At 39.8% G+C, this 24,842-nt stretch overlaps 1 protein-coding gene and 1 non-coding gene across 2 annotated transcripts; both read left to right on the forward strand.

Moving 5' to 3' along the window:
- Positions 1-1,286: 1,286 nt before the first annotated feature.
- Positions 1,287-1,476, forward strand: LOC149680191 (U2 spliceosomal RNA). The gene has a single exon (XR_016365631.1). It is a non-coding gene; the product is annotated as a U2 spliceosomal RNA (small nuclear RNA).
- Positions 1,477-13,029: 11,553 nt separating this feature from the next.
- LOC149680192 (uncharacterized) lies at positions 13,030-20,781 on the forward strand. The gene is made up of 7 exons (XM_089834592.1): positions 13,030-13,401; positions 13,459-14,344; positions 14,450-17,333; positions 17,490-17,983; positions 18,074-18,237; positions 18,929-19,202; positions 20,606-20,781. The coding sequence occupies exons 1-7, from the start codon at positions 13,030-13,032 to the stop codon at positions 20,779-20,781; spliced, it is 5,250 nt and encodes a 1,749-aa protein (XP_089690718.1).
- Positions 20,782-24,842: the final 4,061 nt, after the last annotated feature.

A 24,842-nucleotide genomic window follows, 5' to 3' on the forward strand; every position in this document is an offset into this window, starting at 1 on the left:
AATTTTGCAGGACTTCCACCTTCCTATTTAGTCTGAATTGCTAAGCCTTTGACAGCGCCTCATCAGGCGTATGTTGCTTTACCTCCAATCTATGACCTACTTCATTCACTTCATGTCAAACTCCAGTTTGTAACCAGGAGTTTGAAAGCTTATTATGGAACATATCTTATGAACTTATGGCTGTCCTTGATACAGCTTGACCATTCATATTCTGTAACCAATTGCAACTGTGTAGGTCATGAAGAAAAAACAATCTGAAATAAGATTACAAGTTGATAAATCTGTGATTAAATGTGATGAACTGTGGGCGGGATGACGAATTCTTCTTGGAAATGAAATCAAAAAAACTATAGTTACTTAAGGGAGAGATAAGCGCTAATGGAATCATTAAATTTTCAAACAATAACAGTCCTGAGAACCAAGGAAGGCCGAACGAAAAGGCTGATTCGGGGTTAACAAATAGAGAAAGAGAGCTGAAAGCTGTTTTCAAGGACCTTCCGAACCGGTCGCTTCGGTTGCCATTGGTTACCAGCTGCAGATTACCCAACTTCGAAATATGGCAGAGCGCGTGCAGAGAAGCCTCGATACATTTATTGACAAGCCTTTTATTCCTTCATAAGCCCACTTCCTCGATACCCTTTATGCATTACCCAACAAAAGTTGATTAATCCGACGATATCAAATAGGTCTACTGTTTTCAAAATGGGGCGAAGTCGATCGCAGTGTCGTCTGCTTATATATAGAGTTTAGACGGAACATTGAATATTTATGTGGACGCAAAGACGTTAAATAGGGCTTAAATGTCACCAGTCAAAATTTGTTACGTATTGTAAGAAGACTTATCTTAATTAATTTGTTGTCCGCGTAAGAAAACAAGGTACTCAACACATCAGACTCTATTTTACTTCCAGACTTTTGAAAATGGTGTATTGGGAAATCAAGATAAATCTAGCCATCCTATAGGGTTTTGAAATCCCAGTGGTTTTCAATGAGCGCCTGTAAAGATGTTTACTCTGCCGAACACAGATGTTCAAGGAAATGTGTCCACTAAGGCAGCAATTAAAACTAATTGATGTAATATTATTAAATTAATCAATATAGGGTTGATAAATAATTAAGATTGGGTATGTGGTACTTCTGTCCGCAGTGCATAGACTATTTTAGAGCAATTTTTCATCCAGTTAATAGCTTTTTTTGTATAATTTCGAGTAATTAGGTTCTTAATTTAATTAATTAATTAGCGTTAATTAATGAAATATTTAAGCTTAATTAACCGTGCAATTAGTATCGCTTCTCGGCCTTTTGGCTAAGACCAAGTGTAGTATCTGTTCTGATCAGCTTAATATCTGATCGGGTTCCATTGGGACCCTTCGATATTAACTCGCTTTTTGGAACTGGGCGAAGTTTAACGGGCTTGCCCGACTTCGCCACGAGTCGACCTGATATTGCACTACATTCAGGATCGGCTCACCCCCTCTCTAATTAAATCAAAATAAAACACGCTTATTCTGAAGCAGCGAACATCAAAGAGATTAGGAGTTGAAGCTAACTGCTTGGGCAAGGCATTGTGGGAGTTCTCGCTGTACTGCTTTATCCTCAGGTTATAGTTCACTCTTTATATCCGGTTCACCGCATTTCAACCAATAAGAGTGCAGAGAAAGACTTCCAAAGCGAGAACACTCCAGCCAAGCAAAGAGGGTAGCCTCTTTGTACCCTCTTTGCTGACATATGTCCATACTATCTCACTCCATTTTATCTCTATTTGCCATTGATACAAATAAACATATTTAATTTAAAGTGGCCAGTAAGCGATTTGCAGTAGATCAGCTCCAGGTTTTTGCACAGGCTCGAATCCAGCCTGTGACAAAATTAGTTTTTTACTGTTTGGATTAGATAGTTCTCCCAAGATAAAATAACAACACTATATTAAGCGTATATATAGTCCTGTGGACCACTGTGACCCCTCTCCGATTTAATTTTTAAACTGGTTCAGGCAATTTTTAAACTGTTCATTTGCCCTGTGCCACCGTCTTATTTCCCACGCTGTGCCAGGCTGTCTCTTACACAACAATGATGGCCATTATCCTTCATGAGAAATGCTTCCTTGTCCAGTGTGGGAAATAAGGCGGTGGCACAGGGCAAATGACCAGTTTAAAAAAAAAACCACGGGACCACTAAGAAAATTCAAGGGTAACCAGAGTCCAGACATTAACTCAAAAAGTTTAATTGTCCAATTCCTAAATTTAGCAGACGACGTGACCTGGTCAATTATTATTATATAGCGCGAGCAGCTTGCGTCCATGAGCGCGGATCGAGTGGGCTATGCTTGCAGGCAGAAACTTAATGAAAGGCAAATATTTAGTTATTTTCATTAAAAATTCGTCGAAATGTCATTAAGTTATGAAGAAATTGATTAACGAGAGTTGATCAAGAAATTAATTATTTAATAAAAATTAATATTTGTTTACAGTAATTAATGATTCATTTATGTTACAACAAATTATTCATTTGTGTTGCTAAGGAAATGGCTGGATAACCATTTGTAAGATAAAGGGATAGCAAAATGACTAGGAAACGTTTTCTTAAGTTCAGGGATAATAATTATTAAAATGGATTAATGAGAACAGAACGTTAATTTATTAAAATTAATCAAAAACAAGTTGGGAAAACCAAAATATTACCTCTCCGAGTCAAGACGACTACTTACAAAGTTATTTACCCAGATTTGGAAATGTTTCTTAAGTTAAAATTTATGAAATATTAAAGCAGTATACAAAGCATAGCAAATATACTGTAAATCAGACGACATTTTACATCCAATAATGATATACTTGTACACATTAAAATCATCCGATGGGGGAGAAACGGGAAATGAAGAGATAAAACTTTGGAGGGATACTACCTTTACGTGTTTGTAAAGGCCCAATTTTCTACTCCTCAACTGTATGTCCTCTATGTTCAAAGCCATATTCACAACAGGGTTGCCATATAAACACTACCTTTATATAAACAGACCTTTCGCTGATCTGGGCTGCGTTCAGCAGAGCTCACTAAAAAACAGCGGATTTTGGAAATGTTTACCGGTGAGCTCTGTCGTCATAGCTTTTCTCCGGTCATCGGCGTTTTATAAATGACGCTAGCGCAATAAAGCGTGAAGGTACCAAGGCTTAACAAAAATTGTATGATAACATATTTATAGAGATAGATAACAACTTTTATAATTAAAATTAGAAACTAACATATCTCTTAAAATTCTCGCGTGATCAACTGGTTTCACGCCATTAAATAGCTATAGTCCCATAGAGCTATTTGTATTAATTCATCCATGGTTTTTTCGCCAAGCTGAGAACTACACGTTTTACGTCACGTTATCCAAAAAGCCGACTGTTTTCTTTGAAGACCGCGCTAGCTCAGCGCTAAGCACCGTGACGTCATAATTCAAAAACAAAATCCCGTTATGTAGGACACTGCTAACACCGCTGGTCTCTGCTGAGCGCGGCCCAGATTTCCACCATGATTATAAAATCTAAGCCTAATTATTTTATAGTGTATTTAACTTTCGGCTCACTCTGAACCGTTAATGTCTCTGCATTACAGAAACGAAAACCAAACCCAAGCGTTTACTTTTTGGTTCACTAGGCCTATTGACAAATAAAAGATCATTTGACCACCATTGTAGCGTTGCGCTTATATTCACTTTAGGAAGGATTATGCTATAAACAGATGTAGTATAGCTTAAGTAATATATAAACATCCATTTTAAATAATAATATTAAAAAAAATCTTTGGAATATCAAAATGAAATAGAGCTTTAAAGCTACAAAAGTACTAAATGCATCATAATTACGAAAAATATTTCCACATATTCATTTTATATTATGGAAAACGGGAATATTAAGGTTCTGAAGGATTTCTTTACACATCAAAACAAAAACGAACTTGTAACGCAGCGCACTAGTGTAACAACGGACGGACACATATAGACAAACACATAGACTGCTGTTTTACCCTTTCCGTATTAATTTTGAGTTTAGAGACATGATTATCTTAAATATTAAAATAAATATAATTAATATTAAATATTTTCTTCGATAGTTGTTCGCCTTATTGAGCGTTACATCGTTTTTAAAAAGAATAATTAAACATTCTTGAGAGACTTGACTAATATTGGCGTTTGAAATGAAGCACACGCCGGTTGCGTCGCCTTACTCACATAGGTAGTATATAAGGGTGTCGAATCGCAGCTATGGATAAGAACAGCGCAATTGCGTGAACCTTTGGTGGAAGCCCCGCCATTGGAAGGCCAGACGTTTCTCGTAACCCTGGCCGATCGCCGCGTATGTCTTAACCTTAACGATGATGATGGAGTAGAAGCAAGGTGTACAGACTGGTGTCCTTGTGGGATGGACAAAAACAAAGACCAGAAGATGGTGGTGTTAGAAGCCAGGTGTACAGACTGGTGTCCATGTGGGATGGACAAAAACAAAGACCAGAAGATGGTGGTGTTAGAAGCCAGGTGTACAGACTGGTGTCCATGTGGGATGGACAAAGAGCAGATGACGGTGGTGATTAGAAGCCAGTGTGTACAGACTAGTGTCCATGTGGGATGGACAAAGACCACAAGAGGGTGGGGATTAGAAGCCAGTGTGTGCAGACTGGTGTCCATGTGGGATGGACAAAGAGCAGATGAAAGTGGATTATAGAAGTCAGTAAGATGGACAAATGGCCTGAGGATAGTGGTGTTAGATAGGTAATGGATAATAGCCATTGTAAGTGGAATTCAATTTTCCAAATTTCCGGGAACTGTAAATGCGGTCCGGAATTTGGGAAAACGTTTGCTCCTATTTGAAAACTGCGAACGCGGTCCCCTGGGGTGTAAGTCAATAACAACAGACTGACACACAGACAGACAGACAGACAGACACGTCGAAATTAGAACCTCTCCGTGACATACGTCACTCGGAGAGGTAACAAGTTGGGAAAACCAAAATATTACCTCTCCGAGTCAAGACGACTACTTACAAACTTATTTACCCAGATATGGAAATGTTTCTTAAGTTAAAATTTATGAAATATTAAAGCAGTATACAAAGCATAGCAAATATACTGTAAATCAGACGACATTTTACATCCAATAATGATATACTTGTACACATTAAAATCATCCGATGGGGGAGAAACGGGAAATGAAGAGATAAAACTTTGGAGGGATACTACCTTCACGGGTTTGTAAAGGCCCAATTTTCTACTCCTCAACTGTATGCCTTCTATGTTCAAAGCCATATTCACAACAGGGTTGCCATATAAACACTATCCTCTCGTTTCACCTCAACGATTTTCTTAGTTTGTCAACATGACTGTTAACGTTACATAACACCAAAGCTTATTTGTGGCTTCACACACTGAAAGTAAATGCGTACCATAAAAAGCATGAAAACACGAAGCTATTATCCGATTACGATCAGACCTTTCACTGATCTGGGCTGCGTTCACCAGAGCTCACCAAAAAAGACAGCGGATTTTGGAAATGTTTACCGGTGAGCTCTGTCGTCATAGCTTTTCTCCGGTCATCGGCGTTTTATAAATGACGCTAGCGCAATAAAGCGTGCAAGGTACCAAGGCTTAACAAAAATTGTATGATAACATATATATAGAGATAGATAACAACTTTTATAATTAAAATTAGAAACTAACATATCTCTTAAAATTCTCGCGTGATCAACTGGTTTCACGCCATTAAATAGCTATAGTCCCATAGAGCTATTTGTATTAATTCATCCATGGTTTTTTCGCCAAGCTGAGAACTACACGTTTTACGTCACGTTATCCAAAAAGCCGCCTGTTTTCTTTGAAGACCGCGCTAGCTCAGCGCTAAGTACCGTGACGTCATAATTCAAAAACAAAATCCCGTTATGTAGGACACTGCTAACACCGCTGGTCTCTGCTGAGCGCGGCACAGATTTCCACCATGATTATAAAATCTAAGCCTAATTATTTTATAGTGTATTTAACTTTCGGCTCACTCTGAACCGTTAATGTCTCTGCATTACAGAAACGAAAACCAAACCCAAGCGTTTACTTTTTGGTTCACTAGGCCTATTGACAAATAAAAGATCATTTGACCACCATTGTAACGTTGCGCTTGTATTCACTTTAGGAAGGATTATGCTATAAACAGATGTAGTATAGCTTAAGTAATATATAAACATCCATTTTAAATAATAATATTAAAAAAAATCTTTGGAATATCAAAATGAAATAGAGCTTTAAAGCTACAAAAGTACTAAATGCATCATAATTACGAAAAATATTTCCACATATTCATTTTATATTATGGAAAACGGGAATATTAAGGTTCTGAAGGATTTCTTTACACATCAAAACAAAAACGAACTTGTAACGCAGCGCACTAGTGTAACAACGGACGGACACATATAGACAAACACATAGACTGCTGTTTTACCCTTTCCGTATTAATTTTGAGTTTAGAGACATGATTATCTTAAATATTAAAATAAATATAATTAATATTAAATATTTTCTTCGATAGTTGTTCGCCTTATTGAGCGTTACATCGTTTTTAAAAAGAATAATTAAACATTCTTGAGAGACTTGACTAATATTGGCGTTTGAAATGAAGCACACGCCGGTTGCGTCGCCTTACTCACATAGGTAGTATATAAGGGTGTCGAATCGCAGCTATGGATAAGAGCGCAATTGCGTGAACCTTTGGTGGAAGCCCCGCCATTGGAAGGCCAGACGTTTCTCGTAACCCTGGCCGATCGCCGCGTATGTCCTAACCTTAACGATGATGATGGAGTAGAAGCAAGGTGTACAGACTGGTGTCCTTGTGGGATGGACAAAAACAAAGACCAGAAGATGGTGGTGTTAGAAGCCAGGTGTACAGACTGGTGTGCATGTGAGATGGACAAAAACAAAGACCAGAAGATGGTGGTGTTAGAAGCCAGGTGTACAGACTGGTGTCCATGTGGGATGGACAAAGAGCAGATGACGGTGGTGATTAGAAGCCAGTGTGTACAGACTGGTGTCCATGTGGGATGGACAAAGACCACAAGAGGGTGGGGATTAGAAGCCAGTGTGTGCAGACTGGTGTCCATGTGGGATGGACAAAGAGCAGATGAAAGTGGATTATAGAAGTCAGTAAGATGGACAAATGGCCTGAGGATAGTGGTGTTAGATAGGTAATGGATAATAGCCATTGTAAGTGGAATTCAATTTTCCAAATTTCCGGGAACTGTAAATGCGGTCCGGAATTTGGGAAAACGTTTGCTCCTATTTGAAAACTGCGAACGCGGTCCCCTGGGGTGTAAGTCAATAACAACAGACTGACACACAGACAGACAGACAGATACGTCGAAATTAGAACCTCTCCGTGACATACGTCACTCGGAGAGGTAACAAGTTGGGAAAACCAAAATATTACCTCTCCGAGTCAAGACGACTACTTACAAACTTATTTACCCAGATATGGAAATGTTTCTTAAGTTAAAATTTATGAAATATTAAAGCAGTATACAAAGCATAGCAAATATACTGTAAATCAGACGACATTTTACATCCAATAATGATATACTTGTACACATTAAAATCATCCGATGGGGGAGAAACGGGAAATGAAGAGATAAAACTTTGGAGGGATACTACCTTCACGGGTTTGTAAAGGCCCAATTTTCTACTCCTCAACTGTATGCCTTCTATGTTCAAAGCCATATTCACAACAGGGTTGCCATATAAACACTATCCTCTCGTTTCACCTCAACGATTTTCTTAGTTTGTCAACATGACTGTTAACGTCACATAACACCAAAGCTTATTTGTGGCTTCACACACTGAAAGTAAATGCGTACCATAAAAAGCATGAAAACACGAAGCTATTATCCGATTACGATCAGACCTTTCACTGATCTGGGCTGCGTTCACCAGAGCTCACCAAAAAAGACAGCGGATTTTGGAAATGTTTACCGGTGAGCTCTGTCGTCATAGCTTTTCTCCGGTCATCGGCGTTTTATAAATGGCGCTAGCGCAATAAAGCGTGCAAGGTACCAAGGCTTAACAAAAATTGTATGATAACATATTTATAGAGATAGATAACAACTTTTATAATTAAAATTAGAAACTAACATATCTCTTAAAATTCTCGCGTGATCAACTGGTTTCACGCCATTAAATAGCTATAGTCCCATAGAGCTATTTGTATTAATTCATCCATGGTTTTTTCGCCAAGCTGAGAACTACACGTTTTACGTCACGTTATCCAAAAAGCCGACTGTTTTCTTTGAAGACCGCGCTAGCTCAGCGCTAAGCACCGTGACGTCATAATTCAAAAACAAAATCCCGTTATGTAGGACACTGCTAACACCGCTGGTCTCTGCTGAGCGCGGCACAGATTTCCACCATGATTATAAAATCTAAGCCTAATTATTTTATAGTGCAACGGTTTAGGCCTACCGTTGCAGACGACCTGTTGCAGACGACAGTGGAAGGACGCTTCAATATTTAAACCGCCGGTTTATGCTCAGTACACTGCCGTCTTGTAACTACATCAACCCCAAACATCCGAGATATTTCCGGTTGCCACCCTTCCCCCTTTTGCGGATAGGAGTTAGCATCCTAATGGATTGTATAAAAGAGAAATCTTATCTTGTAACATACACATTCGCATTCACACCCGGGTGAAATGTAGTCATCATTATTCAGTCTCTTTAGTTATGTTTATTTTTATTTTAGTTTATGTTAATAAAATCAAAAAGTTTTTGATTTATCAATGTCTCCTAATTTAAGTTTAAGGATTTGCAACCCTTGTACACGGAACATCCTTTCTACCGTTACAAATGGTGCCCGTGACCACGCGATTCCGAACCCTCGGGTATTGCTTTTCTCGCGTCGCCGACTAGCCGTCGCTCTTTTTCCGACGGGGTGGTCGGTCACGATCCGAATGTCGATCCTGCCCGCGGTTACGATCCCGCCATAACTTTTAGAGACGGACTTCGACAATTCGCGTACTCATGGGCTCGCTAAGCCTAATTGCCTCGTGGTGCATGTTCGTTAGTCTTCAGATTTGAACATTAATATTCGGATACAACTTTATTTAATTTCATCGGAACAGTAATAATCGGATAACCTTTATTAAATATCATGGAACTTTTCCCTCGACTTACGTTAAGATTTTGAACGCGGAAATACGGACCCCTTTACTAACATTCGCAGACACAAGATGTCGAACTTCATGAACGTGCCCCAACATAACTTGTTAATGCCAAAGTCTCGCGTAATTTACGGATTATTCCACTACCCAGACATAACGTATCCTAGCAAGATGGCCCACAAACATGAACTTCCGGCGTAATAGTGCTACACATAGTAAAATTCTATTTCCTACAAAATCGCGCGCCTGCGGATATGACAATCCCCGGCTAAGACGTACAACAACTAAACCCGAGAACCCCCAAGGAACTCATCATCACAGATCAGACGATCCCGGATAGGAAATCACCGCCGCAGATCTGACGATCCAGGAACCATAATCTATACTTCAGACGATTTAGGAATGGATATCACCGCCGCTGATTCGACAGATCCCGGATAGGAAATCACCACCGCAGATCAAACGATCCCGGAACGGAAATCCACACCTGACCAAGAGAGACCCCACAAGGACAACACCGCCGCTGATCAGACTGATCCCGGAACGGAATTCCACAACAACAAGTACTTCCATTGACATCCACACCAAACCGCATCCAGAGGAACTCAAATCCCCAGACTGACGAACTCGCTGAAACCGCACCGCCATCCCGAGGAAGCATCAACAGATGAAGACGCGCTATACAGATTAGCTTACAAACTTTTAATTTTATAACAATGTATAAAATTTTTCTTTGAGGGGTAGGATGCAACGGTTTAGGCCTACCGTTGCAGACGACCTGTTGCAGACGACAGTGGAAGGACGCTTCAATATTTAAACCGCCGGTTTATGCTCAGTCCACTGCCGTCTTGTAACTACATCAACCCCAAACATCCGAGATATTTCCGGTTGCCACCCTTCCCCCTTTTGCGGATAGGAGTTAGCATCCTAATGGATTGTATAAAAGAGAAATCTTATCTTGTAACATACACATTCGCATTCACACCCGGGTGAAATGTAGTCATCATTATTCAGTCTCTTTAGTTATGTTTATTTTTATTTTAGTTTATGTTAATAAAATCAAAAAGTTTTTGATTTATCAATGTCTCCTAATTTAAGTTTAAGGATTTGCAACCCTTGTACACGGAACATCCTTTCTACCGTTACACGTTAATTTGGTGGGGATTTCAAGCATGTACAACACGTGGAGAATACGTTGAAAATGTCACGCTAATTTTGGTGATGATTTAAGGCGAATAAAACACGTGGCTATAGGTTGAAACTGTCACGTTAATTGTGGTGTATATTTAGACGTGTAAAACACGTGAAGTTTTGGTTGAACACATCACGTTAATTTGGTGGGGATTTAAAGCGTTTAATACACGTGAACATGAAGTTGAATTTATCAGTTACTCAATATGCCTAAATCACGTGACAATGGCGTTGAAAAGAACAAGATATTTGTATATGTGATGGAAGTTGATTCAAACAAAGTAGTTCAAATATATACTATTTCTAACATATGAAATTATTTGTTAATTTATAGTTTCACAATGTATTTAACTTTAAACTTCTAGTAAATCAAATTTCCACACATACAATTTTATTAATATAATGTTTGGAAAGGCAAGCACAGGTGATATGTATGGGTACAAATAAATAAGTGATTATTGTATAGACTTCACCGTTGGTATTCATCGTTGTTAAGACCGTCCGTCATTCACAGCAAATTGTTGAAGCCCACATTTTCTTTCTCCAATATGGCAATGACACCTACCATCTACTACCGTTTTCTATTGACATTTTCCCTGGAGTAATAATATAGGATTAAAAATTAACATTGCCTAATAAGTGCTTTAAAATACAGCTATGTCTCCTTCAGTATAGTGCTCCTAAAAAATAGGTAGGGTGTTCGGCCGTTCGCTTTTTTGAATCTTTCATTTTAAATCGAGGTCTAAAAAAATATTAGACCTCCTTATCTATCGTAATGTTTTAACCATTTGGTTTTCGGTCGGCTTTGCGTTTAAAGGGATAGGATCAATGTTTCCGACTAGTACAAGATGAGGGCAGCTTTAGGTAAAAAAATGTGCCTAAAATTATGTGTGCCAAAAAAATTCGAATTAAAACGTTTAAAATTAAGAAAAAGTACGTTAGATATTTTGAAATTCAAACTAGCCGCGAAATACCGCCCAACTTGTTTTTCACACTGTGACGTTGCAAATGTCTCTTGATTCATTGGTTGTTTGGAAATAGGAGAATGAAGGGAGCTCGAGACCACTGTATAGTAGCTTTTCACTTTCACTATCACTGGGGAAGCGGCACATATTTGAGAAGACCTTTGTAAACATAATTCTGATTTTTCATGTTTATTATCCTTTGTTCTCTTAACTCTCGGTTACGTTGTAGAGTAAGGATGATAGAGATTTGTCAAAACTGTTACAGGTATTCTCCAAAACACCACATTTTTGCGCTATTTTGGCAAAGGCTTAGCTTCCATGTATAATAATGGTATGGCCATATTTTAGCCTAATGGCCCTAATCTAAGCTTTAACATATTTTTAATTGTAATTAAACATAGTAAAACTATTACTTTGAACACCAAAATTACAGTGAAACTCTATACCTTCCTTTATAACTTTCAAAGCATCCCCGTATCGAAATGAGTTATATTAATTTGGCGAAAATGCAGAATAGTATGAAAACTACTTTTAGGAGTAAATCTACTGTACCTCCGAGCGAGAGGAGAGTCGCGGGAGTAATTCAGTTTTTTCGCTCGTGTTTTTGCAAACGACTGTAGAGGGGGCAGTGATCGGAGCGGCGCCGAAAACTAATACTTTTAAAAATTAATTAAAAATAGTTAAGTTATTAAAACTATCAATATCTATATATTTTTGAAAACGTAATTTTAGGTTCTATCTGATTTAAAAAAAATGAAAGCTTTTCATTAGAAGTCAAAAGATTGATTCTATCCCTTTAAGCATGGTTTTCACTTGACCGAAAAAAACTACTTTGCAGCTGGACGTCAAACGTCAGATTTGTTTTAACGTTGTCGCCCAGCGTTATAGCGTTTTCACTTAGCGTAGTTCCCGCAAATAATGGAACCAAGGCTTAACAGATAAACTGAACACTGCACTAATTGCGGCCTATTGTCTTTCTTTTTTTGCAATCTTTGTTTCTAATATCATACAGATTTGTATCGTTCCTAACCTCTTCAATAAACCTTTCAGCATTGAACTTCGGCACTTTCAGGGATTTTTATTAGTGACTGACTCGATTAGGATCGAAATAAATAAAAAGATGGCGGACCGCGGACGGCCTCTTTCGAACACGCGTGGTCGAAAATGACGTCACGACTCTAGCTTATTGCTGATTGGCTCACGCTGTCGCCACTTCTAATCGATCACCTCCAAGCTAAAACTAAACTAAACTGAACTAAATTGAACTGAACTAAAAAACTAAACTGTTAACTTAGAAAACAAACCATGTTTGAACTTTGATATCTAAATAGACATTCTGGTAAAAAATGATGATCTTACATTTGTATAAAAACCCATTCCATTTTTTAAAGAAGACAGTTATCTTAGAGATCTCGGCGGAGTAACTTAATTTTAAATCAAAACAATTGACGCGCAGTTAGAGTAATTTTGCTGTAATGTTTTTAAACTAATAAACTGAAGTATTAAGTAAACATCCGTATCAAGAATTAGTCAATTTATCACAACCTTGAACAAGGGAAGAATAGTCGCGACATTTTGGTGCCGAGACCCGGGAGCAGAGAACGAGAAGTAAATATCGTGGCATTCGAATAGAGAAGAATTACGAGACAGTTCAAGGGAAGACATTGAGAGGGACTTGTAGAGGTGCTATATTGACTGATCCACGGTATGGAAGCCGCAAAGAAAGCTAGAGGTGTACTTCGTCAAAGAACCACTAAGTTGCTAAACCAGCTCGAGAAAGCCTTAGAAGAAGACAATTTGGTCAAGGACGAGTTAGAAGAGATTCTGGAACAGCTGGAAAGCAAGAACACCAGTCTTAATGAGCTGAATATTCAGATCCAAGAGCCAATGGACGAAGACGAGATCGAAATGGAGATCGCGGTATCTGAAGACTACAAAGAGAAGATAATCAAATGGAGAACGAAATTGAACAGAGCAATTAAATCCCTAGAGGCTCAAAGAGGAGACGAGTCATTCCGGTCAAGTTTGGAAGCTCAAGATCAACCTAATAGAGAGAGAAACCGCGGGATCAGAGCAACCGTAAAGCTACCTCATTTGACCATTCCCAAGTTCAGTGGGGACTTCTCGTGCTGGTAGAACTTCTGGGGACAGTTCGAAGCATCCATACACCATAATCCAGCATTGGCGACTGTAGACAAGTTTGTATACTTAAAGTCATTCCTCGAGGGTCCGGCGTTGCAGGCTATTGGAGGTTACTCGCTGTCGGACGAGAACTACAGAGCGGTGGTAGAGAAGCTTAATGAACGTTTCGGCAAGAAGTCTCAAGCCGTCAACAGTCATATGGTAACGCTGTTGCATCTACAACCTGTAAGGAGAGCCACGGAGGTAACATTGCTAAGACAGCTATATGATACTTGTGAAATACAAGTAAAGAGTCTTGAAGCATTGGGAACGACCATGGAGACATATGGAACCTTCTTATACCCCATTCTTACGCGACTCCTGCCACAAGAGATACTATTGGACTTCAACAAAAACTATGCAGACGAGGAACAAGACGCGAGACATCTGTTGAATCATCTCAAGCGAGAGGTGGAGAGCCGAGAAAAGACTATGGTCCTATGCGTACCTAATAGAGCCGAAGAAGAGGGTAGATCTGCAGGCGTGGGACGTTGGAGTTCACACAAATCGAAACATGAGCCTAGTTATTTCAAGAGTCTGCAGAATCCAAAGAGCCGTGTCCCAACAACAGCGGTCCTCAAGACTGCCGTCTCAAAAACCTGCCTTTTCTGTGGAAGTACGGAGCATCCAACGGAAGAATGCGAAGCCTTATCATTAGAGCAGAAAGGTGAGCAGATAAGGAACCAGAATAGATGTTTCCTTTGCTTGAGTCAAGGTCACCCGGTACGCCGTTGCACATCAAAAGCAAAATGTCAACACTGTGGGAGAAAGCATCATGCATCTATCTGTCGGCAGAGATTCAATGAGACTTCAAAATCTGGAGCGGAAAAACCGGACGAAAGTGAGAAACATCAAGAACCCGAGAAAAGATCCCTCACCATGACAACATTTATCCCACGGCCACCAGAGAAATAAGTTCGACGCAAGTTATTTCTTCAAACTGTAGTTGATTACGCAGAAGGAAGAAATACCAGAGCTCCCGTGAGATGTCTATTTGATGGGGCTAGCGAAGGGACCTTCGTACGAGAAGATTTGGTACTAAGCTTAAAATTACCTGTCGTAAAGGAGGAACTCGTCAACGTATTTGCCTTTGGGAAGTCAGAGCCGGAAAGAGTCACCAGAAGAACTGTAAAATTAACGCTTCGAAGCGTAATGGATTCCAACATCACTGCCCAAATCGAAGCCTTAGAGGTACCAACCATCAGTGGAGCCATCGTTACCGTTCCTGGGGAATGCATTCGACAGCAATTAGACGAGAAAGAAATAACGCTGGGCGATATGGACCAAATCGAAGGAGTCTCCGTTTCGCAGGATGTACCCATTTTAATTGGCGTCGACTATTTCTGGTCTCTATATACTGGAGAGACGAGGAGGCTCGATAATTCCCTGGTAGCTGTGAAGAGCGTATTCGGATGGTCTGTGCACGGAGTTCAAAACCAATCTGTGGCGGTCAACTCAATCCAAGTCATGAGGGTCGGAATCCAGAATGAAGAACTTGCGAAATCTCTCAAAGCCTTCTGGGAGATTGAATCCTTGGGGATAAAGGAAGAGAATACACATACCATGGTCGAAGAAAGTGTACTTGCCAGTCATGAAGACACTCTGGAATTTGAGGATGGAAGATACAAAACCAGTCTTCCATGGAAGGACAACAAAGACAAAATTGGGGATAACATCGCCTTGTCTACGAAGCGACTGGGTTCTCTTATCAAGAAGCTACGACATGATCCCGTTCTGTTCCAGAGATACGAAGACGGCATAAACGAGATGCTGGCTCAGGGCTTTGCTGAACGAGTACCTGAAGAGAATATCGCCATGAGAAACGGAGTGCATTACCTTCCGCATTTCCCAGTCCTCCGAGACGACAAGACCACTACAAAGCTCAGAGTAGTCCATGATGCTTCCGCCCATGAGAAAGGATCGCCAGCGCTAAACCCTTGCCTACACGTTGGACCAAGTTTAGTCCCAGATTTGCTAATAATCCTGCTTCAATTCAGACAACATCAGATCGCTCTAATGAGCGACGTTGAAAAAGCGTTCCTGCAGATAGTCCTCAAGCCAGAAGACCGAGATTATGTCCGATTTTTATGGATTACCAAGTTACCGAAACAAGACGAGCCACTTCAAGTAGTACACTTACGAATGACGAGAGTTTTGTTTGGAGTGGCCTCCAGCCCATTCCTTCTCGCGGCCACCTTGCATCATCATTTGAAGAAATTCCATGAAAAGTATCCTGTCCTCAGCGAGATGTTAGCCAAAAGGCTCTACGTTGACGATCTTGTAACCGGTGCCGAGTCTAAGCACGAAGCAAATGAAATCTACCATGGATCGAGACAGATATTTTCCGAAGCTGGAATGAACCTACGCAAGTGGGTTACGAACTGTGAAGAGCTCGCAATTCAATGGTCCGAAGATCAAGCACCAGTGACGCTATTGAACCAAGAATCAAACTCCAACTTGCTGAAAGTACTTGGGATAGCTTGGAACCCGAAGAAAGACATCCTAACTTTCGATATATCTACTCTACTTGCGTTCCTGAGGGAGACCCAAGATACAAAGAGAGGGGTACTCAAGGCGGCGGCTAGACTATTTGACCCGATCGGACTGTTATCACCATATCTCATCAGAGTCAAGTGCCTTTTTCAGAAACTGTGGGTAAAAGGCGTTGGTTGGGACGACAAGTTACCTTCTGACATTCTAACGTTATGGAACGACTGGGTCAAAGAGCTGAAGGAGTTCGGGAAAATGTCGATTCCACGATGGTACTATTCTGGAATCCATGGAAAAGTTGTCGATAGAGAGATTCACTTTTTCTGTGACGCGAGCGAGTCGGCCTATGGAGCAGTAGCGTATATTCGTTACGAGACGGACAAGGGAGAAATTGGAGTCTCATTAGTATCGTCGAAAACCAGAGTCGCCCCGATAAAGTCACTCACCATACCAAGGCTTGAGCTTATGGCAGCTTTCATTGGATCTCGCCTACTGAAGACGACGATGGAAAGTTTTGAAGGAGCAATTACTGCTTACCGATGCTGGACCGATTCAGAGATAACGCTACACTGGATCCGTGGTGTGTCGAGGGAGTGGAAACCCTTTGTCGCCAACAGGGTGATGGAGATCCAATCAAGTACCAATCCGAATTGCTGGTCACATGTAGCTGGAAAGGAGAATCCTGCGGATCTAGCGTCAAGAGGCTGCTCGGTAGACACCTTGAACAAGACAGCTCTATGGTGGAAAGGTCCAAGCTGGCTTTCGGAAAAGAGAGATCAATGGCCATGTCAATCCAGGTCAACGGTCTGTACTCTAGACGAGTCAGTTACCAAGGAGAAGAGGAACATTATCACGTTGGTTTGCCGCGTCACAACAGAACCGCTTTTGGACATAAAGAGATACAGCCGAATCAGCCGTGTGTACAGAGTGACGGCATGGGTACGTCGCTTCATCCACAATATAAGAATCGCAAACGATGAAAGACGCAAGGGATCTCTGTCGGCTGCCGAACTTCAAGATTCCAAACTCTTCTGGGTACGAGAAATTCAAAAAGAGAGCTATCCGGATGACTACCATTGCCTACAAGCAGGCGAACCATTAGCGAAGACATCAAAACTCCTTCAGTTTCGTCCATTCCTCGACAACGATGTCATACGTTTGGGAGGACGACTTCAATTCGCCAATATCAGCGATGAACTTAAACACCCACTCATCATTCCCGCAAATAATTGGCTAACACAGATAATAGCGATCGAGGCTCATCAAAGGGTGAAACATTGTGGACTTGAAAGCACCTTGGCGCAATTACGAGGAGAATTTTGGATACCGCAAGGACGCCAGTTAGTCAAAAGAGTCGTAAACTGATGTGGTAGATGTAGAAGATTCCGGACAAAGCCTGCAGCTCAGATAACAGCACCTTTACCAGTCGATCGAATAGTAGAAACACCTCCATTTGTTACCACAGGAGTTGACTTTGCCGGCCTTCTATTCATAAGGAGCGGAGAAGAACACGAGAAGGCGTACATCGCGCTCTATACATGCGCAGTCACCAGAGCAGTGCATTTGGAGGCAGTAACGGATCTGAGCACGGAGAAATTTATATTATCCTTTCGACGTTTCATTGCCCGAAGAGGACTCGTCACTACGGTATACTCGGACAATGCGAAAACATTCAAGAGAGCTGAGAAAGAGTTAAAAACTCTTTACGGAAGGATAAACCAAGACGATTTCCGGAACTTCCTGGGACAACAATGCATACATTGGAAATATATCGTTGAGAGAGCGGCTTGGTGGGGAGGCTTTTGGGAGAGGATAGTACAGTCAGTGAAGGAATGCCTCAAGAAGACCCTCGGACGAAGCAGTTTAACTTATGAAGAGCTAACAAGCAGCCTGGCGGAGATAGAAGCAGTTTTGAATACCAGACCGATGACTTACACCTACACTGATTTAGGGGAGCCCTCCCCCTTAACTCCTTCTCACTTCCTCATCGGCGAGTGCCAATTTTGCTGATATGCCACCCACAGCCTGTAGAAGTCAATTAACCAGACGACTTCGCTATAGACAGAGGATTATTGACCAGTTCTGGAACCGTTGGATTTGAAGACCGCTCACGCAAGCAAACCAGTCCATGACGTGGTGGAATTTAAGAAGGACGATATAGTACTCCTGGCGGATCCAAAACTTCCTCGTCAAAGTTGGCGCATGGGACGAATTCAAGAAGTCTTCCCGGGACGAGATGGAAAGGTCCGAGCAGTCGCCGTCAAGCTTCCAGGAGGATCCACAATAAGGCGAGCAGTCCAAATGCTTCATCGATTCGAAGTCACAGACGGATGAACGGAGTCCATGGTGGGGAGAATGTCGCCACTTCTAATCAATCACCTCCAAGCTAAAACTAAACTAAACTGAACTAAATTGAACTGAACTGTTAACTTAGAAAACAAACCATGTTTGAACTTTGATATCTAAATAGACATTCTGGTAAAAAATGATGATCTTACATTTGTATAAAAACCCATTCCATTTTTTAAAGAAGGCAGTTATCTTAGAGATCTCGGCGGAGTAACTTAATTTTAAATCAAAACAATTGACGCGCAGTTAGAGTAATTTTGCTGTAATGTTTTTAAACTAATAAACTGAAGTATTAAGTAAACATCCGTATCAAGAATTAGTCAATTTATCACAACCTTGAACAAGGGAAGAATAGTCGCGACACACGCAGAGCGTTATCGTTGAACGCGGCCGAAAAAATAGAAAGCTAATATCGTCACACTCAACGTAATTTCTGTCCAGCGTAACTATGTTTTTTTTCGGTTGTCGCTCGACGTCGGGCGAAAAGTCGTGATTTACGCCAAGTGAAAACCGTGCTTTAAGTATGGTACGATGTGGCTGCTATTATGAGCCCTTGGGTCGTCCTTGTTATTAATTCATTCAAAAGAACAAAAGTGTGGATACCAATCACGCTGAATTTATGAATCTGGTGGTTCCTGAAGTCGAGGGTCAGGGCCAGGTCGACGTTGTTTACCTCGACCTGGCCAAGGCCTTCGACAGAGTTTCTCACCCATATTTATTAGATAAACTTCAGGGTCTCGGAGCAGGTGGTTCACTACTTAATTGGTACTGTTCCTACCTTGCGGATCGCGTCAATGTCCTTAAATGTAACGGCTCCATGACTTCAACCACCTACAAACTTAACTGCGGCGTTCCACAAGGTTCGTCGCTTGGACCGCTTTTATTCAACATTTACATTTACGACTTACAATTTTTGGTTAAATATTCGCACCTTTTTCAATTCGCTGATGATAACAAAGTTTGTAAAATCATTAACTCACCTCGCGATAGCGCGGAGTTACAATTGGACCTTGACACAATCTCCGGTTGGTGTCTTCACCATAACATTCCAATAAATCCCACAAAATCGGTGCATGTCATCTATACTAGAAGATTTTGCCATGAGGTGCGATCAGAATATGTCTTACACAATGCTGCCATTCCACAATGGACTACCATAAAAGACCTTGGCGTTATATTCGATCGACAACTTTTAATTTGAGAACATGTCAATTTAACGGTCAGTATGACTCGCCGCACATTGGCAGTAATACTCAAACTGGCGAGAAAGCTAGGTTCGCTCTCCCATTTCGCTTCTCTATCTAAGTCTGGTTCGGTCCCGCATCTTGTATGGTTGTCTCGTTTGGTCTGGCTGCAGTGTATACTTAAAAAATAGGATCGAGAGTATACAAAGAAAATTTATCCTCTATTGTCACACTTTCTATTTAAAAGATAAAGTATATGATTACCTCTCTTTCTTGAAAATTGTAAAAATTGCCACTTTGGACCACATTTGCAAAATGTTTGATGTACAATTTGTCTATAAGCTTGTAAATAATACAACTCCATCCCCCATTTTGCTCTCAAACCTTACCTTTTTAGTGCCAAAAAATCTACGTCGATGTGCCCTATTCTATAACTCAAGAATTAGCAGAAATCCGATTATAAGAATGCAGCAGTCCTGCAATCTCCTCAATGATAGATTTGACATATTTTCTGATAACTTGAATACAATAAGTTAATTTCTACTATGTCTCAAACTTTTATTTTCCTTGTATAAATCTCTAGTCATGTCTTAATTATTAATCGATTGTACATACTATTTATGTAAATGTGTATTTTCTCGTGAACCACTACGGTTCTTTTTATGCACAATAAACAAGATATTCATTATTGATCCCTCAATACGTATTCCCTTCAAAATAATTAATTTCATGATAAAATGTTTTCGGAAAATGGAATTGTTCTTAAAAAAGCGTAGATATACAATCTTTTGAATAAATTTAGAGGGAATAAATTGATTAACAGTAAAATCAGAAATAAATTGTGATTAAGGATTAAATTAATAATAATTAAAGAAAAATTGCAATATCTGAACTTCAGTCAATTGATAAACCTCACTCATATCGTTTATATTTCGGCCTTGGTTAAACCAAGACATTTTTGTATAATATTATATGGCACTGCATCAAAAACTAACTTAAAGCGGCTTCAAGTATTACAAACCAGTTGCGCGAAACGTAAAGCAGAGAGAAGTAATTGGCTACATTCTTGGGCATTTCAGACCTCACCCCGACCAGTATCTCCGCCTATTTGTCACTGGGCAAAAGCGTCCTCACTAACGCCGTTTGCGAGGGCGTCACTAGGTACATTCACAAACAACCTGGGGCTGACAACTCCAACGTTATTGTCTTGAAACTAATTTGTAATTGTCATTCATACTTGAACGTATTCAATTAATACGTGAACACGCGTGCGCCCCGGGTCGTGAACCCCAAAACTTGGGGGTGGGGAGTCCTCAAACGGCACGCGAGTGTGGAGGGGAAGAGCGGTAGGCCACCATGAACGCGTTGAAATCATTTTGAAAACTAAAGACATCATCCTGCCTTTCACTATAGTAGGTTCTTTAAGCATTTAACAAGGACTCTCACTATTCGAGATGGTAAGATTTCTACTGTTAAACCAAAGACTCTTGTACGGACAACCAAATAAATACTTGGGGGGTTTTTCTAAATGTCTCCAAAAAGAAAGACACCTGAAAATCTTTAAACCAATGACAAGGTTTCTGATAATTTTTCCAGCGAAAATTTTTACCCTTGTACGTGCCAAATACCTATAAGTCACGTGTTTGATCCTGAACACGCCTTCTCCCTAGTAAAAAGTATAACATGATGGGGTTGATACCCCAAAAGGTACCACATTCTCTCGAATTGCACCAAAGATGAACCACTAACAAGAAGAAGAAGATCAAGCCATGGATCTCTCTTCAACAGAGTAAGAAATACTTTTTCTAAAAACGTTTAGAGAAGACTTCGAAAATCTTTCTCTATAGCTACCTCCACGGGGTTGATACCCCTTCTTCACCCTGCGAGTATTCGATCTCGCCGAGTACTTCTCAATTAGGTACCCCCGAGCCATGGGACCGGATCCCCTACGACGCCCGCGCTGCGTCGTTGGACCTCCACACTCACCAGCACCATATCCGTTCTCCCGGTTACTTATTACCGATGGCTAGTAATGTCCCGGCCGGGAGAGGATGATCAGAATTTCAATTTAGTTTTTTTTCATTAAAGCCTAAAACTATAATCTCTATTTATTTATTACGTTGTTTACCAAATCACAGTGTACCTGGCGGTAATCGCCGAGCTCCTGGCGGAAGACGCATTTATGCTGAATCAAGTTCGGCAGATCGTGTATAATAACTACGTCTTTATTCCCCACGAGTGAGTTTTCATGCATTAATCTAAATTTAGTTTTATTATTTTTATTACAGCCTCATGAATGATATAGAAGTTAAAAATTAAAGTGTCTTTAAGTTTTTAACTTCCATCTAAATGCACAAGTGCCTTCACTTTTTCTTGTACGCTACGAAGTTAAAAGGATCGTTTCTGAGTGAAAGTATCACTGCTTTAAAAATAAATGTCAGATTGGCCTACCGTTACTCTCTCCTTTTTTTTTTTTTGCTTTTGCTAAGTGCAGATTTTTAAAACTAACTACTTCTCAACAAACTTAATTAATGAATGAACAGATATTAATAAAAAAAACTGTCTTAGTGGACAAAGACTAGAAAAAGTAAACGATAAGAGAAGAAAATGGAATGACCGAAGTCCCAGATATTAAAATTTTTCATTTTATTGACATGATTATAAAAGGTATCTTCCCATTGCGCAGAATTCCATTAGACCGAATCCCGCCAATGTTTTTAATGAATTTAGCCCAACGGCGGGATAGGTATTTAAATCAAACGACTCTATTTGTCGAAAACAGCGACCCCAAAAATGCTATGTAGTTTAATTTCTATTAATGTCGGTTTTAATGAAAGCGTTTTAAATACATTTTTACTGACTTGGAAACGCCACTATTTGGTTAAGCTAGGTTAGTTATATTTTATAAATCATTTAACAATGTTACGCCTTTTCCAAAATATTGATGTTTATCTTCATTGACTTCTCAAATAATATGCCTTTTCCAAAAAATTACTGTTAGGTTATGTTTGGTTAGGAGGACGTCTCTAACTCTTTGGAGCGGTTATACACTTCAATTATATTAAAACGGCTCAAAGTATTTTCATGATGAATATAACATAAAACGGCACAATTTGGTTAAGTTAGGTTAGTAACATTTTACAAATCACTTGACAATATTACGCCTTTTCCAAAATATTGATGTTTATCTTCATTGACTTCTCAAATAATATGCCTTTAACAAAAAATTTCTGTTAAGTTAGGGTTGGTTAACAGGACATCTCTTCCTCTTTGGAACGGTTATACACTTCAAGTATATTAAAACGGCTAGCTTAAAGTATTTCGTGATGAATATAACTTACAAAATAAATAAATATTAGCATTTGGTTTAGGGTGTGGTGGCGTAGTGTTTAGCGCTTTCGCCTCGCAACAAGAGGATCCCGGGTTCGAACCGGCACCGGGAGAAAATCTGGGAACAACTCCTTCTGCGAAGAGTTTGCAAGTTCTCTCCCCGCTTGTTAAAAGTTTTCCTCCGCGGTCTAACCCGGTTTCTCCTTTCCATCAAAACTTGCAGAGGTTAACGGTAATAGTTATTATAGGGTGCTGTAGGTTAGCTGTGGCATAGGGGCTTGCCACCACCCCTCTATGCAATGTAAAGGGACCCACCTGTAAACAAGCCACAGGCTTAGTGTGAAAATCCCTTCATAGACAAAGCCTAGATTATTATTATTAATATTATTATTATGTCATATTTTGCTGATTTATTACCAAATTGTTCTTACAATCCTTAGTTTAAAATAATTATTTAGAAAATGTTTGGATCTAGTATTAATTTTACATTGGCTTTAAATTGTTTTAAGTTAATTTAATTTTTACTAGCAAAGATAAAATCTTTGCATTCCCGGGAATTTATTTATTTAAATTGTATCGGGAAAAACCCGAAGTGCGGGTTTTTCGGTGCAATGGGGTTGTCCCATTGAACCGTATCATAAATCCGCCAAAGTGCGTGTTTTTCGGTCGAAAAAGGATTGGGTTCGGTTGTTTGGGATTCGGCGCAACGGAAATGAATCATTATAAAACATCAATTTTTTTAAAAAAAAATACTTATCTTCGTTTTTTCACCATAATTCCATTTTCCCAAAATATTTGATCATGAAATTTTGAATTATGGTCGAAAGAGCACGTATGAAGACCCGAGTGTTAACATAAGTACCATAAAGGGGGTCGCATAATAGTATCGAATGGATTGATCTCGAATAGAGAGTTGCTCTCAATTTACGATATTAACCAAGAGTCGAAAGGAATTGTATTGATCGTACTTAAAGTCGAAAAATTTCGCTTATTAAGGATTAGCAGCAAACCCCATTTCGACCAATTTGATTTGTATCGAATGGAATGAGGTTGTAAATAACAAAATACGGTCGACACGGAACTATGTCGAAAGTCATTATAGTCAAAAACATATAGCGATTTCCACTGACTGCACTAGAGCACTCTAAGTGCACTCTCGGGGCGTTTTCGTCCGCCACTGGGAACACGAGTGCAACACTCGCCCAGAATCGCGTTTTCCACTGACAACAAAAACTGCCCGAGAATTGCTCTTTCGTGCTCTGAAAAATTCGACGGAGCGTAATAAAATTAAAATGGCGGACCAGGCGGTATGTGATAGAAGACGGGCTCTCGCTTACGCGTATTCATTTTTGGAATCATCTTCTGAAAAGTTCTGAAGATGAAGAATACGAAGTTTTGTCGCATTACTTTAAAGATATTACGCCTCGTCCTAAAATCAATAATTATATCGGAGACGTTGTCGATCACTACTCTGATATAGAAGTAATGAATCAAAATTGATTTTTTGTAAATTAGTTGAAATATTAATTCTATTAATTGGTTTCAGTTCCGTAGAAACTTTAGGTTAGAAAGAAAAACAACAGAGTTTCTAATTGAACGGTTCGAGAATTCCAGATATTATCCAAATAATGTCTGTGGGGGAAGCCCAGCAATTTCTGGCAAAATTCATGTGTTGGCATTTTTTTGGTTCGCTGGTAATAAAACAAGCATTCGTGATGTGGCCAGTAGATTTGGTGTTGGTGAAACATCGTTCCATCGACAGATATCTAGAGTTATGGACTTTTTAATCAGTTTAGCCCCTTCAGTAAAATGCTTTCCTAGTACGGAACAGGAAAAAGAAGATGCGGCAAAAGATTTTGAAGCTATACCAGTAAGGTTTCAGGAACATAGCAAGTGTAAAACTTTATTTTGAAATTTTTTTAAAGCAAGGTGGAATTCCAGGGGTTTTGGGCTGTATTGATGGATCCTATATTTCAATAAGAACAC

This window comes from Phalangium opilio, unplaced genomic scaffold (genome assembly GCF_054372755.1).
Source record: "Phalangium opilio isolate 3A_F unplaced genomic scaffold, DU_Popi_V2 ptg000039l_2, whole genome shotgun sequence".
Classification (NCBI taxonomy): domain Eukaryota; kingdom Metazoa; phylum Arthropoda; class Arachnida; order Opiliones; family Phalangiidae; genus Phalangium; species Phalangium opilio.

Excerpts from the sequence above, each read along its gene's own strand:
- LOC149680192 (XM_089834592.1), top strand. The coding sequence starts at position 13,030 with ATGGAAGCCGCAAAGAAAGCTAGAGGTGTACTTCGTCAAAGAACCACT. Across the intron at positions 18,238-18,928 it reads TCCCGGGACGAGATGGAAAG|AACAAAAGTGTGGATACCAA; the intron begins GTCCGAGCAGTC and ends TTCATTCAAAAG. Across the intron at positions 19,203-20,605 it reads TAACTGCGGCGTTCCACAAG|ACCTCACCCCGACCAGTATC; the intron begins GTTCGTCGCTTG and ends TGGGCATTTCAG.